Raw genomic sequence first — 17,809 nt, forward strand, 5'->3', positions numbered from 1 at the left:
GTCTGAGGATCAGATCTGGCAGCAACATGTGATCTTCCATTTTTGGCTTGTTTCAAGTTGCCTTTTGTTAACTTGACTTCTTCATGTATAAAAACGTGTAAGCCCTCAGATTTTAGCCTTTGCACATGCCTGATGAGTTGCTTTCACTTTTGCTGGCCTATCCTCTGCCTATTCTGCCATCCTCTGCATACTAGATCTAGCCATATTCATCTTTTTCTTTTGACCTTTTGACTCTTAATTTTAAATGCTTTGTTTATTCATGTTTGACATTGTTATGCATTTGAATAAACACATTTGTTTTGGTGAGCGATCAGATTGTCCAAATCTGGAGTTTTTTCAAATTGCAGTCCATCCTCACGTTTGCAGCATTTGAGAGATTTTGTCTCAACAATATTATATTAAATATTTGTATAAATGTATATTAAAAATTAATATATTGTCAATAAATAATTTTTACTATTTTACTAAATCATAATTATTAAAGTATTACAAATATTTAACTTTATTCATAATTATTTCATAATCACATAAATGGTTGGTTGTCATGTATAAAACATTTCACACTAATGTCTATAATAACCAAACTCATTAAAAATATGCATACATAAAAAGTAAACTTTACTTGTATTTTATGACAAATAATTATTGTTTAAGTAAAAAACTAAAATTTATTAAATGAAAATTATGTTTATTATATTATATAGATTTGATTGATTTCTAGTTGATCATATTTACAATTAAGAAAATTAAAAAATATTTAAAAGTCACGATAAATTAATAGATTTTAAATATAATATAATATAATATAATATAATATAATATAATATAATATAATATAATATAATATAATATAATATAATATAATATAATATAATATATGTTTAATATAATATCATGATCGATTATATTTAATAAAGTTTAAAATGTATGAAATAATATAAAAATTTGAATAACTTAAACAAATAAGTGTTATTAAAAAAATAAAACGTAATAGATTAATATAACACCTCGTAATAATAAAAACAAATAAGTATTAAAATATATATGGTTTTGTTCACTTTTAGAAAATCTAAAATCCAAATTGATATCAATCCTTTTCACAAAAAGGGATGAACTCATCTAATAATATTTAATATTTTACAGTCTTCGAATTTTTGAATCGACTTTTTTATTTATTGGGATCACTTCATATTTGAACACCTGTAATTGCCCTTCATTTCTCTCATTGGATCAAGCTATGTGGTCTCATCTATCAATTTCTCTCTTTGCCATCTGGACCTCTACCAATAAAGGTATAGTGACGTTCCATCCTTACAAAGGATCTTTGTCCCTGTAACAATTGTCATAACGTTAATCTATTGCACTCTCTAACATAAGCGTATGTAACATCTTCGAATGCTTTTAAGTATTGTCGATTGTTTCCAAAAACCTAACACGTTTTTATCTACATGCTTTGCCTTCATATTTTGTGAAACCTTTTTAAAATGTCTCCCATCTAATTACTAATTGAAGTCAAACACTTCTAACTATACGAAGTTTTTATATTATAAGTTACGAAATAGAACATATATATATTTTGTCGGTATAAATAATACCTATCAATTCTTCTAAACTTAACAACATTTGTACAATCTCATATCAACGTAGTTTTAGAATCCATATCATTTTGATGTGAATTCAATTAATTTATGTAAATCTTTACCTAAAAGTAATTCTTCTTCAGACCACATTTCAACAAGGTTTTGCATGGTTTGTCTCCAAACTACAAGTACATAAAGAAGCATGCTCTAGTACCATTTTTAATATCTCGTTAATTTTAAAAATTCATAAAAGGTCACACATGCACATACCTCCACTACTACACAGTGAGAAAACGATGGATCTTGTTGGAACTTTTGTGACTCTCCAGTCAATTGTACATGCACATACCTCCACTATTTTAATATACTTAACATTCTGATGCAAATTAGGCTCTTTCACTATAAGGGCGTGACCAAACTTAGTTATTAAAATTATTGTTATAATTTGCACGTAACAAATTACCATAAATATAAACTTAAATAGAAATATAGTTTGAAAATTTATTATTAGTAATAATAAAATGAAAATTATTAAAAAATAAAAACATTTAAAGTAATCAAATTTCTTAAATTAAAATTATAATAAATAACTAAAAACAAAAACTATATACATTTAATAATCAGTATTGAAAGTCTCCAGTAAAAAACACTAAACCAATGGGTGCAGTGATACAAATGGTATCTCAAAAATCAGCTTACACAAATGAATAGCTAACAACATTTCTTGCTTTGAACTCTATTTTAAACGTAGATGATACATGAGCCAACAAACATCAAGAAAATGTAATACCACATCACTGACAAAAATGATGACTGAATTAAAGAATTTCGAACATCAAAGGATGCAACATAACCTCACTGTATTTGTTAAATAATAATGATTAGCTTATATGCCAAACAAGCTTCGCAGTTAAAGAAAAAGGCGACAATCTTGGATAGTATCGAAAGAAAGAACATGGAATAACAGAAGTTCAAACTACGAAAGTCACAGAAAAAATATATAGCACATGAAACACAGGCCCAAAATAATATAAATTAATCCGAAAAAAACTAAATTTTAGGAAGCAAAATGGATCCAATTTTCAAGCTATTATACTAATCGCGTCCTACACTGTGGAAAAAAACAATGAGGCATATCCAAATAACAGCTAAGTCTCCACTCGATCTAATAATCTCTCCAAACAATTAAAGATGAATGGAAGCTGAAGAAAGAGAATGCTCTTCTCAAATTTACTACCAAAACGTGTGTATGGAACTCAATGCAATGCCGTTAATTGCTCTATCAAAACTATATGATGTTCTGTCTCAACTATACTTCATTCATATTCAATATAATGATTATTCTTGTAACTAGGAGGAAGAAGCAAGGCAAAATATTGAAAAATCCACATACAAATAAATAAAAAGCAAAGCAAACGTTTCAATATAAATTAAAGAAGGCCACAAAGCCATTGTCATCAAAATTAAAATTGATTCTACGGTAAAGCAGTAACTAATTTTGTCTCAAAAATAAAAAACAAGAACCAAAACAGTTTGACACATTAAAAAACTGCAGCTTTACTAATAACGCCCAATACCCCAAACTCTGACAACACCATCTGTATAGCCACTAAATAAGGTGCTTCCATCTGCACTCCAGTTCAAGCTTGTACAGTAGATCACCTACAATAAAATGGCAACAATAAAGCAAATAAGGGACTCAATTGTAAAGAACATTTCCATTTTAGGTTTGCAAATCAATCAAATAATTCAAGGGGAGTGCTAACTGCACAATACGCTAAGGTATAAAGAAACTACATAAAAGAGTTAAGCAAATTGTATCAATCAAAAAAATAATCAAAGTATTGAGGCACAATTTCAAAGATTATAGGTCTATTGTAAACATTTTTCAAAAAATAAACAAGTATCACAAACCTAGGGGAATTCGTTTTTCCTATAAGTGAAAAACAACATAATAAACAACAATAATCAAGCAAACATCATAAATGTCTTAGATTAATAATCCAATCAAAATAAGAACCAACATGTAAAATAGTAAGTAGGCAACATGGGATGACATTTGTTTCTATATATCAGTCATTTAATATCTAATCAAACTGAAAACAAATATGCAATGTTTCAGCCAAGACATTCAAACAGAAAAAACAGGTTATCCAATTCAATGTCAAAAGCACAATATTCCAAACAAAAATAACTCCATTGCAAAATACAATATTTGTTGTAAGATTATAACTGCACAGCACAGAAATAAGCATAACTCTCAACCTAAACAAAAAAAAAATCATCCAATTCAATATGTTAATTATGAAAAGCGTTAGATAGTAATATCGAAATAAAATCACAGCTTAAAAACCAGGTTTAACAAGCCATAAAAAACATTTTACACAACAAAAAACACATTAATATAAGCTATAACTAATAGGTTGAATAAGAATAATGTTTCTTAACTATAAACAAAAAACAATCACAAATTACTAGTCATAACAATCAAAGGGAAACAAAATCAAAGCAATTAAAAGTGAATTTCCAAAAATACCTTCTTCTTGGTAGTTTCACTACCAGACTCGGCCTCAGCCTTAAGGTCGACCTTCAAGTCCTCAACAATGCTCTTGCTTTCCAAATCCCAGATCTTAATGCTGGTCTCAGTTGCAGCACAAAGCCAGTACCTGTTGGGACTGAAACATAAAGCATGAATAATAGAACCAGCATAGTTTCCCTCAGCCAAATCCCACAAAAGAATAACACCATCTTTGCCACCACTGGCACAGAGAGAACCATCAGGTGAAACAGCAACAGTGTTGACATAGCCAGAATGGCCAGCGAGTGTGTTTCTCAGCTTGCAATTAGTCAGATTCCAAACCTTCACAGTACGATCCCATGAAGCAGAAACAATTGTTGGTTGAAGAGTGCTAGGGCTGAATCGAACACAGCTAACCCAATCGGAATGAGCATCGCCGTCTTGAATAGTGTACTTGCACTCACCGAGTGTGTTCCATAGCTTAATCGTACGGTCACGAGAAGCCGACACGATCTGACGGTTGTCAATTGAGAAAGCGACGGAAAGCACGTCTTTGGTGTGACCGACGAATCGGCGAGCGGAGGTTCCGGCGTTGAGATCCCAAAGACGGAGTTCACCGTCCCATGAACCAGAGAGAGCAAACTGACCGTCGGATGAGAGGACAACGTCTTGAACGAAGTGAGAGTGACCAGTGAGGCGACGGCGGGGAACACCGTAGACCTTCTCCTCCTTGGTTAGGTGCCAGAGGATGATTGATTTGTCACGTGAAGCGGTGACAATCATGTCAGAGTTATCAATCGGAGTGGCGATTGCAGTGACAACGTCGGTGTGAGCACGCATGGTGCCGCGAAGAACGAGCCCCTCAGCCATTGTTGTTTTTGGGAGAATGAATTCTCTTTCTAGGGTTTGCTTGTGAATATGTGAGAGGCTTTCTTCGCGTTTGTGGTAGTGAAGCAATATATAGTGCAAAAACTAGGGTTTTGGAGATAACCTTTTCTTTCGGGATTTTTAAGTCTGTTCGTTTGGGTTTAGATCCAACCGTTCACTTTGCTTACGGCCCAACCGTGTTGCTGCTTCTGTACCGGCCCGAAATTATAACACTTTACCATGTACCCCCACTGAACTGTTATATCTATACCCATAATTTTTTTTAAATGACAATTTTATTTTTGAATTTTTTATTATTTTATAAATTTAAATTGTCATTTTTTTCACCATCCAAAAATTTTCTGAAAATCCAATTCAAGTTTTTCATTACGCAAAAAATTTTGAAAAATTTAATTTATGTTTCTCAATACAAACGTTTGAAAATTTAAATTATCAAAAAAAATGGGGTTTTAAATTTTTGGAATACTAAAAAATTTGTGAAAAATTTTTCTGACCTTTTATTTGAAAAAGAACAAAATTATTTTTAAATTTTCTTAAAACTTGAAATTTCAAGTTTTTCGAAACAACCACATGTTCATTCGGTATTCAATTGGTTTATTGGATTAAGGTCATGGGTTGGATGGGGTTATTTAATATCAGTTTTTGATCCATTTAGCCTATACTAGTGCAATGATAAAATATAGTATAGATGTGTTTGTTTACAAAATAATAATTAATAAAATTATATTGTGATATTTTGTTTACTGGATAAAAATTAAATAAGACCATTGGTTTAAATGTTGAAAGTTAGGAGGTTAACACTCAAATGAGCATAAAATAAACTCTTGATCGTAAAATAGGATTTAGTTTTGTTAATTGAATCCAATTGTATATATAAGTTTTAAAATTGTTTGATTTTAGTATTAGTACGAGACATTATATTAGTTTATTATTGGTTGATTTTTTTATAATAATCACAAGTTGATTTTTTTACTACTTCATATATTTCAAATGTAATTAATATTTATTATTATGTAATATTAATTTTTTACGGAAAACTTGATTAATTTCCGTTACGCACACTTTAATTTTGCTTTACATACAGCAACATAGGAATTAACTCGTCTCAAAAGATGATAACAATGACGGTGAGATGAAACTCCACTAATCTTTCACCCATCAAAATGTTTTTGAGTACACATTAATATATATACTATTAAAAGATAGAAACCTATTTGAATAGCAAATTGTACTCCATGATATATAGATCATAACTCCATTGCATTTGTTGAATATTAACTGGTATTACATGTCAAAGTTGCTATGAATGATCAATTATTATCTCACGTAATATAACTGCAACTAATCTCTATAAATGGTTAAGACATTATACCAATAGATGGCAAAATTATAATTTGTTTCCTCCAAGACTAGCCTATTAAAAGTTCGAATGAATTTCCTCTGATATCTTAATTATTGTGCGAGTTGAATTGGAAACAGATAAATAAACTTGATTGAATATGTAGTCATTCTGATGATACCAAAGTTCATTTAAAACAACTGCAAATAAAATATACCAACATTTAATAAAAAGGATTACCAAAGAGGTTAACGTGTTGTTCATCTAATATATTTGTCTACTAAAAACAATACAAATCAAAATATTTGTTTAGAGTATTGCAAATAGTATTTGTATGAGTGCAGTCACACATGTCGTGTAAGAGACTTTTAAAGTTTATATTCCACACATTACATGAATCCATACAAGAAAGACTTTGAACCATTCCATATAGGATATTGCTAATCTCCAAATAAGGTATTCAATAGTATTTGAACCATTCCACTGCCACATTTATTTATCTGAAAACATCAATTAGGATGGTTGAGGTATTTGGAGATAAGCTACTCTATACATAGTTGATGGAAGAGTCATATGCAAATTCAAACCAAGCACAAGAGTTTCGTCATTGTTGTGGGGGTGGATTGAGGACAAATCCAATGATCTTGGTGGCGAAAAAAAATAATTAACTTAGGGGGCCAATTCATTCTCAAATATTTGACGAATAATACAATTATTAAATTTCAAAACCCCACGAACATAACTATCGTGCCATATGCTCACACGAACACCATTACCAATTCTTCAATGGTGACCACCTTCCACTTATATCCAATATTAGACAAGTTCTGATTGTCATTGATTTTAGGTACAAATTCTAAGGTATGATTATGTTTAGTCCCAATAACCTTGACATATATGGAATTTTCATTAACACTCAAATTTCAACCAACCTTCGTAAAGAATGAAGTATTCATCTTTAGGGATGAGCCAACAATGAGTGTAAGTTGTTTGCATGGTGTAACTATAAAGTGAGAATAACATGGATTTAAAACATGTTACTCGACCTATAAAAGATATCGCATTTGCTTTGAAGAACTAATTATCATATCATTTTCCCCCAAACTCTCTATGGGAGCCCATTGATGAAGAATAAGTACCTCTGATATATTTTCTCAAACTCTCCCATGCCAAGTCTATCACACGCCTTCTCGGGTCAATTTTTACGGCCACCTATCGAATCTCTCATTTTTCAAATGTCATAGAATTAATTAGGGTGTTCACATCAAAACCAATAAAAAAAAAAAACAACAATTCGTCCATAAAAAATCAAAAACTCCACAAAATTAAATACTTTTGGACCTCCTTTTGTTAAAATTGCACGAATCAGATCAGATTGCAGATTCATTTTTCAAAATGGAACCAAACATCAATCATAAATTTCAATACTTATTTATTTTTTATAGTATGATATAAAGCACAAATATTATTGACTTATTTTTTTAATTTATTCCATGATTTATTAGTTTAATTTTTGATATATTAAACACATGTTTAAACTTTCTTCCCTAATAATATTTGTTAGTTTAATTTATTATATTTTGTTGTTTTTTTTGTATTTTAAATATAATCAATCATTATTATTTTGTAATATTAAATTTAAGTATATTATATATTTTGCATCATCCTTACTATTTTATCATGTTTTTATAATATTAATATTTTTTTTTATAATTGTAATTTTGATATAAAAAACTTGATCAAAATTAAACTATTTTAAATTGAATTAGATTAATTTTTTAAAATTTGTCATCCAAATGAGAACGCATGTAATTTTATATTTGAATCAGATGATTTTTTATTTTAAAATTGACTCAAATCACACTGCAAATATTTTTAAAGTAAAAGACTATTTTAAACAATAATCATATTATCAATGCTATATTTAAGAACAGAACTACCCCAATTTTCGACTAATAAGAATCTCAATTACATCCCACAACCTTTTGTGCCATTAGTTTTGTGACGATCTTGTAAGATACATCACAAAAATGTTTAGCTAATATGGAAGGTGTTGTTGATTTTTCTAGTGCGAGAAGGATTCAAATCACACTTGGTCATTCTACGCAAGGAAGGTCCAACAACGCTCCATTTTTCCTTAATAGAAGGTTGGCTTTTTAAAACACACACAGACATTTATCATGCTGCAAAATAATCATGTACTCATTAAATGGATTTTGTTGAAGTTCCTTAAGGATTTTGTTCGGTCCATAAGCAAAATTCCTAAATTTCTCCTCAAGGCAATGCATCAAACGTTAGCAAAGATATTCCCAAAGAATAAAAAAATTTCACTATTTTAGGTTGGATTAAAAGGAGTTTATAATAAATTAAGAAGTCCCACATGTTTTATAAAATCATCGAGTTCTTCATGTGTAAGCCAAGCAACCACAAAACAAAAAGGACGTCCTTTTCAGTTTGAAGAACTAAAATCACCGAAAATCACATAAGATTGGTTTTTATCCAAAAATTGAAATCAAATTAATTAAGATCGTGAGTTCAACTTCTACGCAGATGCAAAGACCTACCTATTTGATAGATGATACGTCTCATAACACTCTCATTGAGACATGTATTAATCTTAGATGAATATGAGAATTCAATTCGTCTAATTTATTTTAATAAAAATATAAAATAAAAATCAATTATGCGAGATCTCTCAAATTAATTTAGATAAATTGTTTCAAAATATTAAACATAAAATCGTATTGATCTTTAGACAAATTTATATAATTGTTTTAAGATTAAATTAATATAAAACAATGACATTCTTGTTTTTTATTTTTAAAACAAAACAATTTTAAGCTAATACGCTTTCATATTAAGTTATTTAGTTTGGTAAATTTTAATTTTTAGAATTTAAATGCTAATTAAAATAATTCTTAATTAATTTCTATTCATTTTTCAGATCCGACTCTAAATTACTAAAATTTTATTTTTTCTAAAAACCACATAGTTAAAACTATGTTTTTTCTATATATTAATAATCTAATTATTTATACATATATATACAATTATATTATATTATTATGTCACTTTGACATATTAACTACTAAAATATTTACAATATATTTAGACGTTGATACAACATTATTGTAGTGTGTATCAAAAAGTTTTATAATTACATCTTATAACTTCTAAGTACAATTCTAAGATAATTTTAGAAATTTTTGATATATTGATGCATGAATTTAGATACGAGATATTTTTTTATTCTCTTCATATCAGAGTTTTTTTATACAAATATCATCTTTTTAAAATTTTAATATCAGATTGCCCCACTTCAAAAAAAATAATACTAAAATGCCCTACTTTTTAGCCCTAATTTTTTTTTGGTTTAATTTTGTTATTTATTATTGAGTATATTATATTTGGTATATTATATTTATCATTATTAAATATTTAAAAAATAATTATAACATTAAAAAATACAAAATATTATTATAAATAATAAAAATAATTAAATTAATAATATTATATAACTTTTAATAATTATTATAATAATAAAAATAATAATTTTAATAATAATAATAATAAAAAGAAAATTCTATTAATTAAAACATTTAAAAAATCAAAATATTATTATGAAAAATAATAATAATAATAAAAATAAATTTAATAATATTATAAATTTTTATAATATAATAATAATAATAATAATAATAATAACAATAATAAAATACATTAATAAATAATACTAATAATTTTATAATATTCTAAATTTTAATAATAATAATAATAATAATAATAATAATAATAAAGTAGATTATATTAATAAAAGAAAATTAGTTAAATTGAACCAATAAAATACATTAAATTAAAAAAAAAACAGAAAATTGAAAGAAAAAATACATCAAATTTATATTTTATCATTATTATTATTTTCATTAATTTTTATTTATTAGATAAGAAAAATAGGAGGAATTTGTTATAATAATGTGCCAAAAAAGAGGAGGAAGTTGTTATACTAATTTGCCAAAATAGAGGAAGTTGTTATAATAATTTGATAAAACAAACGTGTGTTCCTGATATTTTGCCATAAAATAACAATGTATTTTCTTAACAACTTCCTCTAATAGTATTTTGATTTTTTGGCAAATTATTATAACAACTTTCTCCTCCTCTTTGGCAGGTTATTATAACAAATTTCTCCTAATTTTCTTATCTAATAAATAAAAATTAATGAAAATAATAATAATAAAATATAAATTTGATGGATTTTTTTCTTCAATTTTCTATACTTTTTTTTTTAATTTAACGTATTTTATTGGTTCAATTTAATTAATTTTATTTTAATAATATAATCTACTTTATTATTATTATTACTATTATTATTTTTATTAAAATTTAGAATTTTTATTATTATAATAATTATTAAAAGTTATATAATATTATTAATTTAATTATTTTTATTATTTATAATAATATTTTGTATTTTTTAATGTTATAATTATTTTTAAAATATTTAATAATAATAAATATAATATACCAAATATAATATACCAAAAAATAAATAACAAAATTGAAAAAAAAAAATTAAGGAAGTAGGAGGTCGCATCCCCAGGATGCCACTATTTAGTGAGGTTCGAAATTTTTTTCTTTAGAAAGTTGCATTCTCAAGTTACGACTTGTAACTAGGGCTAAAAAGTAGGACATTTTAGTATTATTTTTTTGAAAGTGGAGCAATATGGTATTAAAATTTTAAAAAGAGGATATTTGTATGAAAAACCCTCATATCGGTGGATGAATTTCTTAAGAAAAAAAATTGTATATTGGCAAAACATACAAAAAAGTTAATTTTAATATTTTGTTAACCTTTTATTTAGGTTCCGGGTCCCCTTGTATAAATTCAAAAAAAACCTACGATATTTTATTAATTGGTTTAGATTCTTAGCTCCGTAGTTACAAATCGAAAGAAGAAAACACTCAGATTCGATTCTGAAACTTCAAGGTTCATTCATGTAAAAACCACCAATCTCGCCCCAATCACACTTCCTTCCTCCCTCCGACCCTTTTCTCTTAACTCTCTCTCTCTCTCTCTCTCTCTCTCTCTCTCTCTCTCTGTGCCCACTCACATACACTACTTCTAGTACAATACAACACCCCACTTTCTCTTATCCTTGCGGCGTGTTTTCCAAAGTCCCTCTATTTTTATTTCTCTCCTCAACCCCTTTATACTTTTTTCTTCTATTGCTCCCTTTCCAATTGTAATATTCTGTTTCTTAACTCATCAGCTTCATCAACAAAATGCTCTCTGTGAGGTAAAGTTTTGAACTTTGATATCATCTTTTTAGTTTGTTTCTCTTTTTGCTTAATGTCTCTAATGTAATTGGATTGTTGTTACTTAAATAAATTTGTAAACTTTTATAGATTTTAGAACAAGGGTTTCTTCAATTGTTAGTTTTGTGATGATTAAAATGGCTGCATCTTCGTTATTGTTTTCTATGCAATTTTGCATTATTTTGATTTGAAGGGTTTTTTATTCTGTATTAGGGATTTTTGGAGGCGGCATAGGAGGAAGATTTTCCTCTCCGTTGGTGTTTTTGGAGGTGGCTATTGTTTGTATAAGCTTTATGGTGCTCATCGACAAAGGCTCTATGCACTTGAGAGGGAACTTGAAGTTCAGAGGGAAACTGAGGAGTTTATGAAGGCTCAGTTAAGTCAATTATCAATTTTAATTGTTTATAAAAATTAGGTTCATTGATAGATATGTTTTCTGTTACCACTATCTAAAAACAACAAATGTTGATGGCATGTCTTTGTTTGTTTTGTTGTTGTTGCAATTGACAAATTATAGGATGCAAAATCACTTCGAGAATATTCAGAGAATTTCTGATACAATAACATTGCCTCATACTATGCACAACTTAAGTTGCCGGATAGCTGAAGAGTTGGATCTTTCTCACCTTCTTGAGAGGCTAATACAAGGAAAGGGTCAGCCCAACACTTTAACACAATCAGAGAAACTAAATTTGTGGGGTAGACTCAAAATTCTAAGTATGAATCTTGTCTTGCCTCCCATATTTGATTTGCTATTACACCTCTAGCTTTGTCGCTTTGTTAATTCATATCAGATTGCTGCTATAATCAATGAGGGTTAATAATAAGCATACATGTGTGCAATTTTTGCCCACAGGTTTCACAAGAATGGCATTGTCAGTTTGGGCAACAGTAATGCTTAGCTTATATACAAAAGTTCAAGTCAATATACTAGGAAGGCATCTATACATTGATACTGCACGAAGCTTTGGAAGCTCCAATTTAATGGTAAGAACAGCTGTCTTTTTTCATCTTATGGTCATTCGATGTGATGCCGTTTTTCTTTTCCTTTTCGGCGTGATGAGTTTTTCATGGCTTTTGAATATATCGGCCTGTATTTGTATTTTCATTTCTGTCTTGAGTGTTTTCCTTTTTATCATTGTACAAATCTCCATCTGGTACAGAAAGAATCTTCAATATTAGTATCAATAAAGACGTTCCTTCGGGATATACTGCTAAATTACTTTTTCAATGATTCCTTTCCTCTATTGCTAGTGCACATTTGTTATCTTTTGACAACCACATATGCAGCTCTTTCTGCACTAGAGAAACACAGGTATATATTTGAAAACACTGCCTTGTTAGGAGTATGAATCTTCACCGCTGTAATGTTTGTTAGTATCGGGTCTTGTTTAGTACAGCTATTCAAATAGAAGGCCTGAGCTTGGGGCATTTTGGATTTCCAAAGAAGGTTCTTATGAAAGAATTAATGCCTGTCTATTTATTAGAATAAAAAATGGAAAGAAGAAATTACAATTAAACATCTTACTTCAAATTTTTCTCACAAAATTTTGAGCAAATATGATTAATGACAATCTTCCATATTTTAAGTAAATGTTCTAATTATTATTTACAAAACCTCTGGTTTAGATGATTGATCACACTTGAGCAACAGAGCTATTGAAACTGTTAGGTTTTAATATTGGGTCTAACTCATTCTTACAAATCTTGCTAGTAAAGTGTAGTGTGTCACTCTTTATAAACTCTTTTAATTATTTCTTTTCAATATGAGACTTGAATTTTTCTCAATACACTGCCTCGTGTTAGAGCATTATTGGGCTTCCTGAGTTGATAATTTGGTGGGTGACCTGAATGGATAGACTTTGATGCCATCTTGGAATTTAGGTTGGACCTAACTCAACCATACAAAATCGGTTAGTAAGGTGATGGATGTCATCCGATGTGGACTATCAATAGAAACCAATTATTTGTGAATATATTGAAATATTTAATTTTAACACTTTCCGCCTAATGGTTTGGAGCACAAAATCTTTGATAAAGGAATAACACTAATGATATTGATAACAAAGATGAAGTTTGTCTTCTTAAAGCTTTATGTTTTACTATTGAGGTATTATTATTTTCTTTCAATATAATATGATTTCACATTCTACATTATAATTTTCTGTTGTTGTCATTTATTGTTTTTGTGTTTTAGGTTTTCTTTTGTTATCTTGAGGTTGCATATGGATGTTGAACTTAATTCCAGTGCCCCTTAAAAGTGTTTTTCTCCCTTCTATGTTGCTTTAGGTGCAGGAAGGTGGAGATGTAGTTGATGGGGAGGACCAGCAGAAATTTCTGGGAAGTGTTGATTTTCTCTCTCAGCATAGTATGCCTGCCTTGATTTCTGACATGGAGGCGGCAACAAAAGAAGTTCTCCAAGGGTGATGTTTCTTTCTTATATTTTTTGGTGGTTAACAATTTGTGAATTGAATCTATCAATCATTAAAAATCTTGTCTTGGATATATAAAGAAATTTCTTTTAATGTTTTCCATAAAGTATAGAACAATCTTAATTGTGAATAGTTTAGGCTGTAGGATTTTATTTTGCTACCATTGTGCATAAAATTGTCAGTAGCCAAGTCTGTGTTTTGAAACTTGCCAACCTTAAAATCTATTCTTGACTAAGTTTTGCGATTTTATGATCAGTATTTAATTCAATTTTTTAAAGTATAAATTATCGTTATATTGTAGATATTCGGTGAAGTTTTAGATTTTAAATTTTCTGAAAATGTGTACACTTGATTTATTCAATAAGAACTTTTTGTTTGATGGTTAAATTGGTGAAATACTATGCCTTCAAGAGTTATTAAACAAAATAAGTGTGACAAGAGTTACTCTAGGAGTAAGTAAATTTCCCTTCCGCCGACACACATATTTTTGTATAAATGTGCACACATAGAAGGGCAATCAGCAATGAGAGTTCTAACCCAAGTTTTACTTTTTTCCTCAGAATAGTGATATGTTTTAGATTGATGATTAAGACTCAATTTAAATTGGCTATGTACAATTTCATTGTGCAGAAAGCAGTTGACTAGTCTCTTCAACAATGCAACGTTTCATGAAACGATCACACAAATACTGAACACCTTCATGAGCAGGGGTAGCCCACATTTCTGGTTAAAATATATGATTCCCGATGACGTTAAATTACACTCCACGACCTCGGGCAGTAGTGACATAGTTCCATTTGATATGAGTCATATGACAGAGTTCGAACAACTAATTATGGAAGCACGGGAAGTATTATCAAGGTATTTTATTGTTTGTTTTGGATGCAATGGTTAATTACAACTACCTAGAAACTCAACATACCTATCATATGCATGAACTCTCTCTACTTGTAATGCAACCAATGCACTAGTTGACAACAGTGAAACACAAACATTGACATGAATACTGAACACGACATATAGACACTGCTATTGTTCTAAATGTAGGACACCAGACATTGGTATATTATAATTAGACAAAATGTTACATGAGCATCATTTATAAAAGATCTAAAAGAGGTGAAACTTGATGATTCATATAATCAAAGTAAGAAGCAAAACTCAACCAATATAAATAGAGGTGAAACTTGATGATTCATATAATCAAAGTAAGAAGCAAAACTCAACCAATATAAATAGGCAAAAGATATAAACATCCACAACATGTTACAATACCCAGTAAGGTACCTCATATTTTTTATATTAGAAAGCCAAATGAGATATTCGACATGTGTTAAACAAGGGTTTTTTAAATAAGTTTCACAAACATCTCAAATGATGATTTCTTCTTTTTTTTGCAGTGCTGAATTTGGGGGCATTGTAGAGATATCTCTGAAAGCTGTGGTGGATACACTGGCTGAGCTCATGGGGACTACAGGCGTGCCGCTGGCCAGAATATTACCTCAAGTTGCACAGATGTGTCCTTTGCTTGTCGAAGAACCTAGAAAAAATCGGTTCATCCAAGTCATTAAAAATATACAAGAGGTTGAACTTTTTTTCACTTTCCTCTATGCAAATATGCCAAGTGCATAGTAGCGATTAGTATTTTTATGTTTGAATTGAAAGAAACCAAATAGTTGAAATTCATTGCACAAAAGGCGTAAGACAGTGTACATTAAATCGAGGTTTCAAAAGAGATAGTAATAGGTAAATTGTTAGCCTTCATCTTTTTAATGAATAGTTAGTGTTTCATAATGCTCCTCCTTTTGCGTTTGGAGGAGTGGGAATGGGAAAATGACTTTTGGTTTTGTCATCTAATATGTTCTTATTATTTCAAAGTGTGCGAGAGTTGTTCAATTCAATTGAGTTAGTCCAACGTTTTTCCTTTTATATTTTGCAGACGATGACACGAAACCGAAAATAAGGTTTTTTCCTTAATGGAGAAAGTTAATGTTAGTATAAAAAATTAAGTTAAAAGACTGTGTTCACTGTGCAAATTTAAATATATTTCATGATGTAAATACTTGAGATGCCTTATACAGTAGAACCGTAGGTTTTCTGATTTATTGCTCATTTAATTGATTTGGAAATGTAGTAGGACTATTTTGATAAACAAAGGTAATGTGTAAGGTCATACCCACGTGTGACTCATTTACATTTTTAGTTTGAAGGTAAATGACAGTTACACAAAAGACCTAAATATAATAATTAATTTTTTTTTATTTAAAAAAGGTAGTGATTAGAGGGCTTGAGAGAAACCATTCCTGTAATTAGAACACAAAATCACACAATTGCAAATTGGAAGACCTAATTGGCACAAAATTCAAAATAATACAGTTTTGGTTTATCTAAATCCGAGTTTTTTTAGCCTACTACCAAATCTTTTAGAGGTAAAAGTCTTATCCAACAAATCATAAAGATGTTGGCTCAAAATTAGGAGGTGGAAGTGGAGCATACATTTTGTGAATGCAATCATTGTGCTCATGTTATGACTAGTTTGAGATTCTTGCTCTTTTTATATAAAAAAAAGTGTAATTGCGATTATTATTTTAAAAAATGTAAGAGAGTGGTATTAAATTTAACACAGATACTAATTAAAAAACATATTTTAAATATAAAAAATGAATTTTTTATTTTTTACTCTTACTTATACCGCTCACTCCTCGATACACTTAAAAATATTAGTTTACACTTTTTATTATATATAAAAAGTTTAATTTTTTTCCCCTTTTTTTCAAATGTTTATAGAAAATTTCAATTTTTTTCAAATTTTTTGAAAGTTTAAAAAATAAAGTTTTATTTGACTTGAAAGTTTTAAAATAGTGAATTTTAAAAGTTTTGTGTTGTTTGAATGTTTTGAAAATATGGAATTATCTATTTAGAAAGTTTTAAATTGATCGAAATTTTTAAAAAGTGTGAAATTTTGTATTTTAGAAATTTCATATTTTTCAAAACTTTCAAACATTTTTTTAAAAATTAAAATTCATGTTTCAGATGTTTTAAATTAATCAAAAAGTTCAAAAAAAAGAATTTACTTGTCCTTTGGAAGTTTTGAAGATATCGAAAAAATTACTAAAATTTCGAATGTCTAGGTGAAAAGGAAAAATAATTTGAACTTTTTATATATAATAAAAAAAAGATAAAATAGTCTTTTTTTTAAGTGTAGTATGATGAGAGATATAGATAGATGGTAGAAAATTATGATTTTTTTTCTTCAAAAACCTAAATTTACATTTTAAAACATTCGGAGAAAATGAAAGTTTCAAAAATTTAAAATTTTATCCAATCTTTGAAATATAAATTTTATTTCAAAATAGTTACATTGTATTTTTTGGAATTTTTTATTTCAAAAATTTCGTATTGTTTGAAATTTTCAAAATTGTTTTGAAAAATTAACAATTATGTTTGTAATGTTTCAAATTACTCAAAAAAATTCGAAAGTTTGAATTCATTTAAAAATTTAAAAATTATTTTTAATAAAAGTGTCATAACTATAAAAAATTTCATAAAAATTCAAAATATGATTATAAAAATTTCAGTGCATTAATAAAAAGTTTAAATTTTATTTTCATATTTAACAATTTTTCTTTTTTCAAATAGATTATAAAAAATAATAATAAAGGAATGAATAAGTATAATAATTTTATAAAATTGTTCTTATTAACGTATTTATTTTTAATAATATGATATGATATTG

At 28.3% G+C, this 17,809-nt stretch overlaps 2 protein-coding genes across 2 annotated transcripts; one reads left to right on the forward strand and one right to left on the reverse strand.

Moving 5' to 3' along the window:
* Positions 1-2,980: 2,980 nt before the first annotated feature.
* LOC101505459 (small ribosomal subunit protein RACK1) lies at positions 2,981-5,107 on the reverse strand. Its single transcript, XM_004503247.4, has 2 exons — positions 4,117-5,107; positions 2,981-3,242 (listed from the first exon to the last, which is right to left on the reverse strand). The coding sequence occupies exons 1-2, from the start codon at positions 4,966-4,968 to the stop codon at positions 3,141-3,143; spliced, it is 954 nt and encodes a 317-aa protein (XP_004503304.1). The 5' UTR covers positions 4,969-5,107; the 3' UTR covers positions 2,981-3,140.
* Positions 5,108-11,226: 6,119 nt separating this feature from the next.
* LOC101505797 (peroxisome biogenesis protein 3-2-like) lies at positions 11,227-15,925 on the forward strand. Its single transcript, XM_004503248.4, has 7 exons — positions 11,227-11,622; positions 11,855-12,016; positions 12,159-12,358; positions 12,498-12,628; positions 13,931-14,064; positions 14,704-14,934; positions 15,474-15,925. Exons 1-7 carry the CDS (start codon positions 11,609-11,611, stop codon positions 15,703-15,705), a joined length of 1,104 nt encoding a protein of 367 aa, XP_004503305.1. The 5' UTR covers positions 11,227-11,608; the 3' UTR covers positions 15,706-15,925.
* Positions 15,926-17,809: the final 1,884 nt, after the last annotated feature.

The sequence above is a fragment of the Cicer arietinum genome, chromosome 6, assembly GCF_000331145.2.
Source record: "Cicer arietinum cultivar CDC Frontier isolate Library 1 chromosome 6, Cicar.CDCFrontier_v2.0, whole genome shotgun sequence".
NCBI classification, from domain to species: domain Eukaryota; kingdom Viridiplantae; phylum Streptophyta; class Magnoliopsida; order Fabales; family Fabaceae; genus Cicer; species Cicer arietinum.